At 41.3% G+C, this 15,238-nt stretch overlaps 1 protein-coding gene across 1 annotated transcript in view; it reads left to right on the forward strand.

Moving 5' to 3' along the window:
• The window catches only part of ADAM10 (ADAM metallopeptidase domain 10), a 57,821-nt gene that overhangs the window by 35,939 nt on the left and 6,644 nt on the right, over positions 1-15,238 (forward strand). Inside the window, exons 8-13 of the mRNA XM_060755693.2 lie at positions 2,376-2,559; positions 6,072-6,235; positions 7,839-8,022; positions 9,465-9,615; positions 11,874-12,057; positions 13,896-14,004. Of these exons, the coding sequence (XP_060611676.2) occupies positions 2,376-2,559; positions 6,072-6,235; positions 7,839-8,022; positions 9,465-9,615; positions 11,874-12,057; positions 13,896-14,004 (976 nt within the window). The remainder of the gene's footprint in view (positions 1-2,375; positions 2,560-6,071; positions 6,236-7,838; positions 8,023-9,464; positions 9,616-11,873; positions 12,058-13,895; positions 14,005-15,238) is intronic.

The following is a 15,238-nucleotide window of genomic DNA, read 5'->3' on the forward strand; positions in this document are numbered from 1 at the left end:
AAGAGTAAAATAATGAATGTAGCAGTAACAACAATTATATAGTAAAATAATAAATGTATAATAATAATAAATAGAATAGAATAAAATCATTCTAAATGATAATAATAATAATAATAATAATAATAAAGTAAAATAATAAATAACCTTGACTCGAGTATAAGCCGAGGGGGACTTTTTCAGCCTAAAAAAAAGGGCTGAAAAACTAGGCTTATACTCAAATATATACAGTAAGTCTCACAGCCTCAAGAAAGCTCAGAGCAGTCTTAAGGATCCATCTCACCCGGCATACTCTTTTTGTGAATTATTGCCATCTGGCAGGCAGTACAGGGTGACAAAGGCAAGGACAAACAGACTGAGAGTCAACTTTTATCCTAGAGCTGTGGCTGTGGCTTCACTTCATGTTGATATGGCTCCATCCTGTCCTTTAGAAAGTTCAAACCTGGCTATGGAACCGTGTTTGGAGTGTAGTACAGGGCAAGGGAATGTCATTGGAACGGTTTCCGGATTATGATTTCGGGTCTACGTGCAATGTTTAACAGCTTATTTAATGTATTTGTTTGCTATTGTTTTTATTATTTTAATGCATATTGTATTTTGTATTTGTATGTATTTGTGTTTAATGCAGCATTGAATATTCCCAATTTGGAAGCCGCTCTGAGTCCCCTCCAGGGTTGAGATAATAATAATAATAATAATAATAATAATAATTTTATTTATATACTGCCCTATCTCCCCTCGGGGACTCAGGGTGATTTCCATACATGCAAAGCCATAAAAGAATATACAGAGTATTCAAACAAAAAACAAAATTATGCATGCAAAACGAATGCAGAATTAAACCAAGTTCAAGCACTATTCCATAATCTGGAATTAATTACTAAGGGCCGAGATAGTCAAAGTAGGCCTAAATCTGGGTTGTTGTAGGTTTTTTCGAGCTATATGGCCATGTTCTAGAGGCATTCTCTCCTGACGTTTCTCCTGCATCTGTGGCAAGCATCCTCAGAGGTAGTGAGGTCTGTTGGAACTAGGAAAGTGGGTTTATATATCTGTGGAGTAACCAGGGTGGACAAAGGACTCTTGTCTGTTGGAGCTAGATGTGAATGTTTCAACTGACCACCTTGATTAGCATTTGATTGCCTGGCAGTGTCCGGGGCAATCTTTTGTTGAGAGGTGATTAGATGTGCCTAATTGTTTCTTCTTTGTTGTTTTACTGTTGCAATTTTAGAGGTTTTTTTAAATACTGGTAGCCAGATTTTGTTCATTTTCATGGCTTCCTCCTTTCTGTTGAAATTGTCCACAGGCTTGTGGATTTCAGTGGCTTCTCTGTGTAGTCTGGCATGGTGGTTGTTAGAGTGGTCCAGCATATCTGTGGAATGACCAGGTCCCACCCTGGTCATGCCACAGATATATAAACCCATTTTCCTACTTCCAACAGACCTCACTACCTCTGAGGATGCTTGCCATAGATGCAGGCGAAACATCAGGAGAGAATGCCTCTAGAACATGGCCACATAGCCCGAAAAAACCTACAACAACCCAGTGATTCCGGCCATGAAAGCCTTCGACAATACATAGGCCTAAATCGTCTATGGGGGCAATGCCCAGGATAGTGCAGAACAATAGGGAGATGGAGGGAAAGGAGAAGTCAATCCTAGCCATGACTATAGTAGGGCCTGGGACAACCTTCTCAGGGCCTAATTGATGGACTATGAGAAGTACTGGGCAGGACAAGTACTCCAAAAATGACAGGGGGATGGGAAAAAAATAAAGAGCATAGCCAAAATCAGGCTAAAGGTCTGGGGACTGGGGCTAGAACAGGGTAAAAGGGCCATGAATAAATAAATTAAATAAATGTGGCATTGGGGATTCTATGGTGGTTCTGGTGGTGTTTGGGCCGTGGAGGGATGGGTGTGGTGTTTTGTGGTGTGTGCTAGGGAAGGCATTTAATTTTGTTGTGCAATAGTACAATGACAATAAAGCTATTATATTCTACTCTATGTATTTGTGTATATACTGGGTGTTGCTTGAGTGTCATTGGGACCACTGCCTGCCTACTTTCTCCCTTCTCCAGCTCTGAGAAGGAAGGAAGGCCTCCCTTTCAATGTCTTATTTTTGCTGCCTGGCAGACGGTACAGGGTGACAAAGGCAAGGACAAACAGACTGAGAGGCAGCTTTTATCCTAGAGCTGTAACTATATTGATCTCCATGGCTTCACAATGGTGTGGCTTTGGGGGCTGTGTGGTGGTGGTAATGGGTGTGTTGTTTTGTGGCATGTGCTGGGGAAGGCATTTAATTTTGTTGTACAATGTAGAGTTACAATAAAGCTACTGCATTCTTTTCTGTTTGCCTGACAATGCCCGACCTTGTTCTTCCAGATCAACACGACCCAGGACGACAAGGACCCTTCCAACCCCTTCCGCTTCGCCAACATCGGGGTGGAGAAGTTTCTGGAGCTCAACTCGGAGCAGAACCACGATGACTACTGCTTGGCCTACGTCTTCACGGACCGGGACTTTGACGACGGGGTCCTAGGCTTGGCCTGGGTGGGGGCCCCTTCGGGTAAGTGCCCTCCCTTTGCGCATTTCGCTCCAGGAGACATTGTGGGAGGGAGAGATAGAGAGGCCTCCGACAAGCCGCTCATGTCATAAGTACTGTTTAAAACCTATTCCATTTCTAGTGAGACAGGCTCCTTTAGGCACTTTCAGAGAAAGAACTAAACCCACATGCTCCAGTACTGGGTTTTATAATAATAATATTGGTTACAGAGGCCACAGGGGCCCAGCAGGTTAAATTGCTAAGTTGCAGAGCTTGCTGATTGGAAGGTTGGTTGCAGAGCTCGCTGATCGGAAGAGTGGGGTGAGCTCCCATTGTTAGTTCCAGCTTTTGCCAACCTAGCAAAAGCAGGAACTAAAGCATACAAATGTGAGCAGACCTGTAGCTGGGGGGGGGGGGGGGGGGGGGTTGCAATAGATGCAGGCAAAACGTCAGGAGAGAAAGCCTCTAGAACATGGCCATATACCCTGAAAAAACCTACAACAACCCAGCATTGAATATTAATAGCATTAAAAATAAACACTTGTTACTATTATTGTTGTTGAAGTATTGATAGAGACTTTTGTTTCCACTGCTGCTAGCTGGAGTTCAGGGATAGATAAATCGATAGATAGATAGATAGATAGATAGATAGATAGATAGATAGATAGAGATATGTACTCAGAAGCAGTTCTGAAATAAAGTTGTGCTGCTTCTATTATTAGGTAGCCCAACCTCCCTTATTCTGCAGGTCACGTCCCTCTCAGCCTCAAAAGCACTGCTTTTAGAGCCCTGTGGTCCCTCGCTGTGGGCGGCCCTTGTCTTGAACTGATATTTTTGTCTCTGCGGTTTCAGCCCAAACTTCCCAAAGTACATACAGTATGTCTGTAAATATCCTCCGAAGGCATGAGTCACTCGGCTTGCTGAGATAAGCAGATATTCTGAGGCTAAGCACTTTGGGGAGGCAAAGTGTTCTGCTATTTTGGAGGCACTTGGGTGAAGGGCGGCCCTTTAAGAGCCACAGGCAGACTCGGGGGTCAGAAGACAGTCCTTGAACCATATCCTTCTTGGATTTTGAATTTGATTATTACTACAACTACTACTACTACTGTATCAATTTTTTTTAAGTTCCTGGTTTGGAAGTGTTATCTCCTGTTTAATGGTGCAAATCTGACTTTTAAAGGAGTTTACGCCAGAAACTTCACTTTTGTGGCTGCCACAAATTACGTTAAATTGGATTATATATTTATTTACTAGCCGTCCCCTGCCACGCGTTGTTGTGGCCCACATGGGGGTTCTGTGTGGGAGGTTTGGCCCAATTCTATCGTTGGTGTAGTTCAGAATGCTCTGTGATTGTAGGTGAACTATAAATCCCAGCAACTCCAACTCCCAAATGTCAAGATTCTATTTTTCCCGAACCCCAGCAGTGTTCACATTTGGACATAATTGAGTATTCGTATAGAGTTTGGTCCAGGTCCATCATTGTTTGAGTCCACAGTGATTTCTGGATGTAGGTGAACTGCAACTCCAAAACCAAAGGACACTGCCCACCAAATCCTTCCCGTATTTTCTGTTGGTCATGGGAGAACTGTGTGCCAAGTTTGGTTCAGTTCCAACATTGGTGGTGTTCAGAATGCTCTTTGATTGTAGGTGAACTATAAATCCCAGCAACTACAACTCTCAAATGACAAAATCATTTTTTTTTTTGAGTGAAGGACATACATTGAGTTGTTAGGTGCCTTGTGTCCAAATTTGGTGTCAATTCGTCCGGTGGTTTTTGAGTTCTGTTAATCCCACAAACGAACATTACATTTTTATTTATATAGATTTATTATCGTGCCAGAAGCAAATTGAGTATACAGTTATAATGTATGAAAAACCACAAAGTTAAAACTTGTCATGATGCTAAATTTCCTTTTACCAGAAGCTTGCTACTTCGAGTGCCTCTAGTGTCGCTGTAGGAAGGTCCTCCATTGTGCATGTGGCAGGGCTTGGGCTGCATTGTAGTAAGTGGTCTGTGGTTTGCTCTTCTCCACATGTGCATGTTGTTGACTCCAGTTTGTGGCCCTATTTCTTAAGATTGACTCTACATCTCGTGGTGCCAGAGCATAGTGTGTTCTGCGCCTTCCAGGTCACTCATTTTCCGTGTACCCATGAGGGAGTTTCTCATCCGGTCTCAGCCACTGATTGAGGTTCTGGGTTTTAGCCTGCCACTTTTGGACTCTCGCTTGCTGAAGTGTTCCTGCGGCTATCTTTCATCCTTTCATTACAGGCTGATACTTCCTGACGGATATCAGGTGGTGCAACACTGGCTAAGCAGTATAATTTCTCCAGCGTTTTGGGTGCAGAAGTCCTGCATGTCTCATTAAGGGCCACATCTACTGTTTTAACGTAGTGAGATGTATTCCCCACTGGACATGTGTACTCAGCAGTAGAGTAGCCAAGCTCAAGGGCAGATGTCTTTATTGTGTCTGGTTGTGATCCCCAGGTTGTGCCAGTCACCTTTCGTACGATGTTATTTCTAGCACCTACTTTTTGCTTGATAGTCAATGATGAGAGATACAATGAAAAACTAGAGCAAAATGTCCCTCCTACTGAAACAAAGTTTTTGCAGTTTAATAAACTTTTCCCATGTTTTTATGATAGAATTAATTAAGAAATGACATTGATAACCAAGGAATAAAAATTGTATGACATAGTGGGTTATTATTATTATTATTATTATTATTATCATCATCATCATCATCATCATCATCATTATTATTATATTTATTTTTACCCCACTTTATTTCTCACACAGGAGATGACTTCTTCTTTTATTACTTATATTATATTACTTAAAGCTTTCATATTTTATTATTATTGATGTTAATATTATTATTATTGTATATTGAGTAAAAGTAAAGGTAAAAGTTTTCCCTTTGACATTAAATCTAGTCATGTCTGACTCTGAGGGTTGATGCTCATCTCTATTTCTAGGCTAAAGAGCTGGCGTTGTCCGTAGATACCTCCAAGGTCATGTGGCCTGCATGACTGCATAGAGCGCCATTACCTTCCTTCAGAAGCAGTACCTATTGATTTAGAATAATAAAATCATAGAGTTGGAGAGACCTCCAGTCCAACCCCCTGCCAAGAAGCAGGAAAATTGCATTCAAAGCACCCCTGACAGATGGTCATCCAGCCTCAGTTTAAAAGCTTCCAAAGAAGCAGCCTCCACCACACTCCGGGGTAGAGAGTTCCACTGCTGAATGGCTCACACAGTCAGGAAGTTCTTCCCAATGTTCAGATGGAATCTCCTTTCTTTACTCACATTTGCATGTTTTCAAACTGTTTGGTTGGTAGAAGCCGGGGCTAACAGCAAGAGCTCACTCTGCTCTCCGGATTTGAACCGCCGACCTTTCGGTCAGCAAGGTCAACAGCTCAGCAGTTTAACCTACTTCATTAATTATATTATTTATGTTATTATTATTATTATTTATACCCTGCTTTTTCTCTCGAAAAGAGACTCAGAGCTGCTTACATCTTCCATTTCCTTTCAGGGAGCTCCGGCGGCATCTGCGAAAAGAGCAAGCTCTACTCAGATGGCAAGAAGAAGTCCTTGAACACCGGCATCATCACTGTCCAGAACTACGGCTCCCACGTTCCCCCCAAGGTCTCCCACATCACCTTTGCGCATGAAGTGGGCCATAATTTCGGCTCTCCGGTGAGTGTGGATGCTGTGATTCTGGAGTGGATTGAGAATGTTGCGACTTGGGTCAACACTCTCCCCTGGGCTCATTCGTGGTGCAGTCGAAGGCATTGAACAACAAGGCAAATGCTTTAATCTCATCTTTGAAAGGATATTATTGACTGAAGGCTTTGCTTCCTGCATGACAGGAGGGAGCATGTTGGTTTAGAATCATAAAGGTGGAAGAGGCCCCTGGGGGCCATCCAGTCCAACCCCTTTCTTTCTGCCAGACAGGAAAAGCACAGTCGAAGCCCTCCTGACAGATGGAAACCCAGAATCCTCCTCCTCCTCCTCTTCATAATAATAATAATAATAATAATAATAATAATTCTTACTCACCTCTCCATGGCTTAAGGTGTGTTACAGAACAATTAAAACAACGGTCCTCAAACTTTTTAAACAGAGGGCCAGGTCACAGTCCCTCAAACTGTTGGAGGGCTGGATTATAATTTGAAAAAAGCATGAATGAATTCCTATACACACTGCACATATCTTATTTGTAGTGCAAAAAACACTTTAAAACAATACAATTTTAACAAATATAAAGTTATTAGTATTTCAGTGGGATGCTTTTGGCTGATGAGATAAGATTGTTGTTGTTGTTGTTGTTGTTGTTGTGTGCTTTCAAGTCAATTCAGACTTAGGTTGACCCTGAGTGAGGGCTGGGTATATGACCTTGGAGGGCCGTATCCGGCCTTTGGGCCTTAGTTTGAGGACCACTGAATTAAAATATACAACCCTACAAAAACACCACAAATACACATACTTCCATGAAAGCTACACACCAAATGTATCTCTAATAATAATAATAATAATAACAACAACAACAACAACAACACGATTCACATTATCTTTGTTCCTGGTTCCGAATGTCTTTTCCTGATTGGTTCTATCATAACATGGGAAAATTTATTAAATGGCAAAAACTTTGTCTTCTGTGGGAGGGACATCATCATGCAGTAGCACATCCTGCTTAACAATAATTTTATTTTAATGTTTGTCTATTTTTAGGCTTTACATTGTATTATACTTGTTTTAGTGTAATCTTTGAGTTTCTATTTTTAGGGAGGGGGAGAAATAATAATAATTTGGAACACAATACACCAGACATCACAATGGTGGAAAAGAAAAAAGTCTGGATTATTGATGTCGCCATACCGGGTGACAGTCGCATTGAGGAAAAACAACAGAAAAAATTCAGCTGTTATCAAGACCTCAAAATCAAACTGCAAAGGCTCTGGCATAAACCAGTACAGATGGTCCCAGTGGTCATCGGCGCACTGGGTGCCGTGCCAAAAGATCTCAGCCGGCATTTGGAAACAATAAACATTGACAAAATCATGATCTGTCAACTGCAAAAGGCCACCTGACTTGGATCTGTGCGCATCATTCGAAAATACATCACACAGTCCTAGATGCTTGGGAAGTGTTCGCCTTGTGATTTTGTGATACGAAATCCAGCATATAGATCTCGTTTGCTGTGACATACTGTGCTTTTGTGTGAATAATAATAATAATTTAAAATGATTTATTTTGTGTGGATAAGGCTAAACATTCCCATTCTTCATCTCTGTCTTAGCACGATTCTGGGACCGAATGCACACCGGGGGAGTCTAAGAACTTGGGCCAAAAGGAGAACGGCAACTACATAATGTACGCCAGAGCCACGTCCGGGGACAAGCTGAACAACAACAAGTTCTCCAACTGTAGCATCAGAAACATCAGCCAAGTCCTGGAGAAGAAGAGGAATAATTGTTTTGTGGGTACGTTTGCCTTCAGGGGGTTCCTTTGAGATGAAGGGAATCAGATGTTTGGGAAAATGACACTCGTATCATAACCTTTTAGAAAGGCATGACTTTTCAGAGAAGACCCAAAAACCCGATTGAGTAGAATCTTCTCGAGTGGTTTACAACCAGATTTAATTATGAAAGGCTATTTGGCTTCAGTTGTTAGACTGATAACCTGTTGTCTCTGATCTGTTAGGAAACAGAGAATATGCCAATACACAAAATAGCAGTGCTTGAGACGTATTTTTCAGTGCCCAAAAATATATCTACTCTCCCATAAAACAACTAGTTTTATATCATGCACTCAAGAGACAAAATGAAGTAGTCTTTGGTGAAAATAACATGTTTGGTTTACTCATAACTTCATGTGTTCAGCATACACAGGTACACAAGTTATCAGTGCAGTTACAGATGTGTTTGAGATAGTTTCTCTGTGTGCAGGGCATCTCTCCTCTATCAATAGCAGTCAAGTGTTATTCTGAGCAATCCCAAAGGCTAATGGAGTCTGAGGTCTGAGCAGTCGCAGAGCCTAATCATGTGGTCTGCAGCCCCTCCCACAACTTCTCAGGACATATAGAGCAAGGAAAGAAAGCTGCAGACCAAGAACATGCAAACAACAAGTAAACAACAGGATTATATACCAACAAATTACTAGAGGAGGCTTGAAGAAGGTTTTAATTTCCAACAGGTTGTAATAATGGGCGTCCAGTCAGGCCTGGGACTCCCAACATTCAAATGCCAGATCACTGTTCAATGGAGAAAAAGTTGCGGGCCTGAAAATAGTTGTTCTTTTATGATTTTGGGGTGCTGAAAACGAAAATGGCATTTAAAAATGTATATTGGCTCTAGTTTTTATGATATAAGCATTCACGTGATCACGTATGGTTGAAAAAAATGCATGTTGCGACTTACTCTATGGAAGATTCTAGAATATTCTAGAAAGTTTGATGACGCAGTATTAGTGCCATGTGCAAAAGCCAGAAAGCCAGAAAGTTCTCCAAAGAAAGGAGTGCTCTTTGCTTAAAGCAGGGCAGACTTTGGCTCCCCAGGAGTTTTGGACTCCCAACTCCCACAATTCCTAACATGCCTGTCTTAAAGTGTTCTGAGATGCTGCCTGTTTGGGTTTCTCAGGCATTTGTTCATTTGTTAGCCATTCAGGCTTCACAACATAATAGCGTAGGAAGTGCCAGCTGCCTCGAGCATCCCATACCAGGAAAAAGCAGGGACAGAAGTGAAAGAAGGAAGCGAGTTAAAAAGGCACCGAAAGCCTCCTGCCTTCAGGCACTTTTGGAGGGAATGACACGGGGCATGTTCTGGAAACACCCACAACTGAACCGTTCGCTGGGAAGGATTTGCTTGTTGATTCCAGCTCAGCTCCTCTGTGTGCATGCCTTCACACATGTGGCGATGTTTTCCAGAATCGGGGCAGCCCATCTGCGGGAACGGGCTGGTGGAAGACGGGGAGCAGTGCGACTGCGGCTACAGCGACCAGTGCAAAGACGACTGCTGCTTCGATGCCAACCAGCCGGAGGACAAGCGGTGCAAGCTCCGGCCTGGGAAGAAGTGCAGGTGCCAATGTGGTGATAATGGTGCCGCTTTGGCTGCCCATCAAAGGGAGCGACTTTGAATAAGCAAGGGGGCTCTTAGTAATGCTCTCCATGTCAGTCTCTAAAGGTCCAGAGTTGAGCTCATCATCATAGAATTATTGACTTGGAAGGGACCCCCAAGGGCCACCCAGTCCCACCCCTTCTGCTTTCAGGCAGGAAAAGCACAATCAGGGCCTTCCTGACAGATGGCCATCCACCCCCTGCTTAATAATAATTAATAATAGCAATTATAATAATTATTATAGAATCATAGACTTGGAAGAGACCCCAAGAGCACAGTCCAAACTCCTGCCAGTCAGAATGAGCACAATCAAATCCTCCCCCGACTGATGGCCATCCAGCCCATGTTTAATAATTATTATTATTGTAATCTTTAATAATAATAATTATTATTGTAATGTAAGGAGCCCCCAGTGCCACAGTGGGTTAAACCCCTGTGCCGGCAGGACTGAAGACCGACAGGTCACAGATTCAAATCCGGGGAGAGGCAGATGAGCTCCCTCTATCAGCTTCAGCTCTTCATGTGGGGACATGAGAGAAGCCTCCCACAAGGATGATAAAAACATCAAATCATCCGGGCATCCCCTGGGCAACGTCCTTGCAGACGGCCAATTCTCTCACACCAGAAGCGACGTGCAGTTTCTCAAGTCGCTCCTGACACAACAAAAAAATAAATAAATGTAATGGTAATAATAATTATTATAGAATCATAGGCTTCAAAGAGTCTCCCTAAGGGCCATCCAGTCCCACCCCACTTCTGCCTTCATGCAGGAAAAACACTATCAAAGCCCTCCCGGATAGCCATCTCCTGCATAATAATAATAGTAGTAGTAATAATAATAATAATAATAATAATAATAATAATAATTACACAGTCCTAGACACTTGGGAAGTGTTCGACTTGTAATTTTGTGGTACGAAATCAGCATATAAATCTCATTTGCTGTGACATACAGTGTTTTGTGTCAGTAAAATAATAATGGAATCATAGGCTTGGAAGAGACCCCAGAGGTCATCCAGTCCAACCCCCTTCTGCCAAGCAAGAAGACACCATCTAATCCTTCCCAACAGATGGCCATCCAGCCCATGCTTAATGATAATAATAATAACAACAACAACAATAATAATAGATTCATAGGCTTGGAAAATATTCAAGGTAGTTTCAAGTCCCACCCCCTTTTGCCAAACAGGAAAAACACAATCAAAGCCCTCCCAACTGATGGTCATCCAGCCCATGCTTAATAAGAATAAGAATCGAACCATAGAATCCTAGAGTTGGAAGGGACCCTCAAAAGCCATCCATTCCAACTCCTTTCTTCCAAAAGGAAGGAAGAAACAATCTGACCCCTCCCAACAGATGGCCATCCAGCCCCTGCTTAATCATAATAATAGAACCATGGAATCCTAGAGTTGGAAAGCAACCCCAAGGGCCCTTCAGTCCAACCACCTTTTTTCTGCCAGGCAGGAGGGCACCATCTAATCCCTCCCAACAGATGGCCACCCGATTAATAATAATAATAATAATAATAATTATTATTATTATTGAGCCATAAAATCCTAGAGTTCTGGTCCCCTGTTCAGAAGATTCCAACTTGCTTTCTGTTGTGAGAATTGGGTTTTTGAATATTTGGCTTGTTGAGGAAACGGTTGAATCATTGAGCTCTCAATTGAATACTGTTATTGTCATTGTGCATTGTACAACAAAATTAAATGCCATCCCAAATGCACAAGGTCTCTTCCAACTCTGTGATTCTATGTATGTTTTGTGATCTTGTGATCTGCCCTGAGGGCCCCCAAGGTGTGAGAAGGGCGGAATATAAATACTGTAAATAATAATAATAATAATAATAATAATAATACAATTATATAAAATCATAAAAACATAACGTTATTTCTAACCATAAAAACCCTTCCTGATTGGTATGAAGATAAAAAGTCTGCTATTTGTTCATGTTTATACTCCAAAGTTAGTAAGATGATCAGCACTCACTTCCACCACGTAGCCTGAAGTTGGATATAGTATATTTAAAGGCTAGAGAATTATCCAGCACCTGTTCCTCCAGATAATAATAATAATAGTAACTCTTCCAGTAGCTTTCTCTTATGAGGGATGTGTTCCTCTCCCTTCCTGGTGTCTCGGCGCCATTGTTTTTGACTGTGCGTTAAGTGGATTGTTTGTAACGCGGGGCTCTTGACCGGTGTCTCCCTTTCCTTCTGCAGCCCCAGCCAAGGCCCCTGCTGCACCCAGGAATGCGAATTCAAGAGATCAGGGGCCAAATGCCGCAATGACTCGGAATGCGCGGAAGAGGGGCGCTGCAATGGCACCTCCTCCTTCTGCCCAACCTCCAGGCCCAAGCCCAACTTGACCGACTGCAACAGGAACACACAAGTTTGCATCAACGGGGTAAGTAGGCATCTTCTCAGAAAGGAAAGTTGTGGAATGGAGCATTAATGACTTATTCTATTTGGTTAAGGCAGGCATGGGCCAACTTCAGCCCTCCCTCCAGGTGTTTTGAACTTCCAACTCTCACAATTCCTAACAGCCAATATTATTTTTAATATTATTATTATTTCTTCTATTTTATTTTTCAGTATATTATTTTTGTAACATTATGATATAATTTTAATATTTATTATTATTTTATTTTATTATTGTTTGATATTATATTATTATATTATTTTATTATAATATTATGATATATTTTTAAATATTTATTGTGATATTATGATATTATTTTATGTTATTATTTTATATTATTTTATTATTGTTTGATATTATATTATTTTATTATAATGTTATGATATAATTTTTAATATTTATTGTGATATTATTTTATATTATTATTTTATATTATTTTATTATAATTTTATTAGATTATTTGTTGATATTTTTAATATTATTATATTATTATTATATTATTATTATATTATTACCGGCTTTTAGGAATTGTGGAAATTGGAGTCCAAAACACCTGGAGGGAGGCCGAAGTTGGCACAGGCCTGGATTAAGGGGTCAAATAGAAAGTTTGTTACCCTTTGAGGATGATGCATTTAGGCATCCTATAGATTGGCTTTTATTTTATTTTGTGAAACAGGGAGACTTTGAATTTTTTTTCAAATCAGAACAACATCTATCAGAGTAAAACTAGAATACCATTCATTATTATTTTTATTATTGTTATTGTTATTATTTTTTCTTACTTGCCTCCCCTCTCAGCTCGAGGTTTTTTCTCTCCATAAGGAGACTCAAAGCAGCTAACATTCAAAACATTGCAGTACCATTTAAAATATACAATATTTAAACAATATTAATCATCATTAATATTAAAAACAATCCAGATTAAATCCATACAAACATACAAACCCGCCACAGCCCTTGGCATGATCTTAAAAACCTTTTTCTTTAAAACCCTGTCTGAATAAAAAGATTTGAGCCTGCTGAAACACATCATTATTTATTTATTTATTTTACTTATATACTGCTGTTCTCAGCCCGAGGGCGACTCACAGCGGTTCACAACAACAAGAATAGCAAAAATTCAATACCACAATATTAAAAACAATTAACAACTCAGCACATCACACAATTAATAAGCAATTACTACAATAACTTCACTATTGTCTCATCCACAAGAACGTAATCCAGATTCGTCAACCATTATTCCATTCCTATATCCATCACCGGTCATTGCACTAATTATTCGAACGCCTGCTTAAACAGCCAGGTCTTCACTTTTTTATGGAATACTATTAAGGATGGTGCTAGCCTAATGTCCGAGGGAAGGGCGTTCCGCAGCTGAGGGGCCACCACCGAGAAGGCCCTATCTCTCGTCCCCGCCAGCCGTGCTTGAGAAGCAGGCGGGATCGAGAGTAGGGCCTCCCCGGAAGATCTCAAAGTCCTGGTGGGTTCATAGGCAGAGATGCGGTCAGATAGGTCAAAACACCCAATCATTTAAAAACACTTTGGGGAATACACATATTAAAATGTATTTCCATAACATACATATTGAAATACACAAAAGTTAGACAAAGAGTGGAAGTTTAAAATTCCTCATCAAAACTGCCTGAGTAGGCCATTAAGATGCTCCCAGTTCCCAGCACCTTGTTGTCATTATTATAATGTATGTATATAGTGATATCACTGCTTCTTTGAGATCCACCAGGAAGTTCAGAATGCCTTCAGCAGTATTCCACAGTTATAGCAAAAGGTATTTGGTTGAGGGTCATGTGCTTCCTCCTCAGCAATGCGCCGGCTCCATCTGTGAGAAGTATCTCCTGGAGGAGTGCACTTGCGCCAGCACCGACGCCAAGGACGACAAGGAGCTCTGCCACGTCTGCTGCATGAAGAAAAGTAAGCCGGTCTGGATTTGGGTGCAAGGGGTTCCTCTCTCCCTCCTTAGCAAAACCTTCGAGCCACAAGGAGACAGGGGAGCACATCTTTCAGCTCCAGCATGTGAATGAGTGCGCCACATTGCCCATTCATTTGGTTATTGAGCTGTCTAAGCGTTATCATTCCAGTTGGAGATGAGTAGCATAAAGCAGAAGCTGAGGAACGCGCTTAGGCAAGTAGAAATGCTTTCATATCAGTATTATTATCCGATACGAAAGTATCAGATATTATTTATTTATATATTTATATTATATCCCACCTTTCTTCCCATGGAAATTCAAGGTGGCATCATCATCATCATTATCATTCTTCCATTCTCCTCACGGGAACTCATTGCAGCTATATTATTATTAATATTATTATTATTAGTAGTAGTAGTAATATACCGTATATACCGGCGTATAAAACGACTGGGTGTATAAGACGACCCCCAACTTTTCCAGTTAAAATATAGAGTTTGGGATATACTCACCGTATAAGACTACCCCTCTTCCAACACACACCAAATACATTTTTAAAAGCATCAGATTTGATTTCAATATTGTAATTTTCCTATTACTGTACCTCCGTCTCTGCCTCTCAGATCTTGCTCATGCGCACCTGCCGTCTTCAGGAGCGAGATCTGAGAGGCAGACGAGGAGGTACGGTAATAGGATACAAGGGCGGGCCAGACAGGTAAAAGAGTTGTGTTTTTCTGGACCCAGAGCCACTCTATCTCTTTTTTTCCATACCCCGGGCACCCCAGATGCATGCAGCTTGCTCCGCCCTTCACTTACACCTTCCCAGTGAGGCGCCCCTTCACCTCACCATTGGGACTGCATTAAGTCCACGAATCCTGATGAATGGATGTTTTTCTACCATACTTTTACTTCGTCGCCTTTAATGCTTTCATACAGTTGCTGCATACGGCAGGGACACGGCCATTGCCATTTTTGCCCCCCCCCCCCCCCCAATATGCAGTAACCACAGATTCTTCAATCCGGATTGGAAGTTTCAGCACCCACTCTATAAGACGACTCCCGGTGCATAAGACTACTCCCGCGTATAAGACAACTCCCATGCATAAGGCTACTCCAGCATATAAGACAATTTCTGTATATAAGGCCACTCCTTTGTATAAGACCACTCCCGCATATAAGACGACCCCTGACTTTTGAGATTTTTTTGGGTTAAAAAGTAGTCTTATATGCCAGAA

Source organism: Anolis sagrei, chromosome 9, assembly GCF_037176765.1.
Source record: "Anolis sagrei isolate rAnoSag1 chromosome 9, rAnoSag1.mat, whole genome shotgun sequence".
In the NCBI taxonomy this organism is placed as follows: Eukaryota; Metazoa; Chordata; class Lepidosauria; order Squamata; family Dactyloidae; genus Anolis; species Anolis sagrei.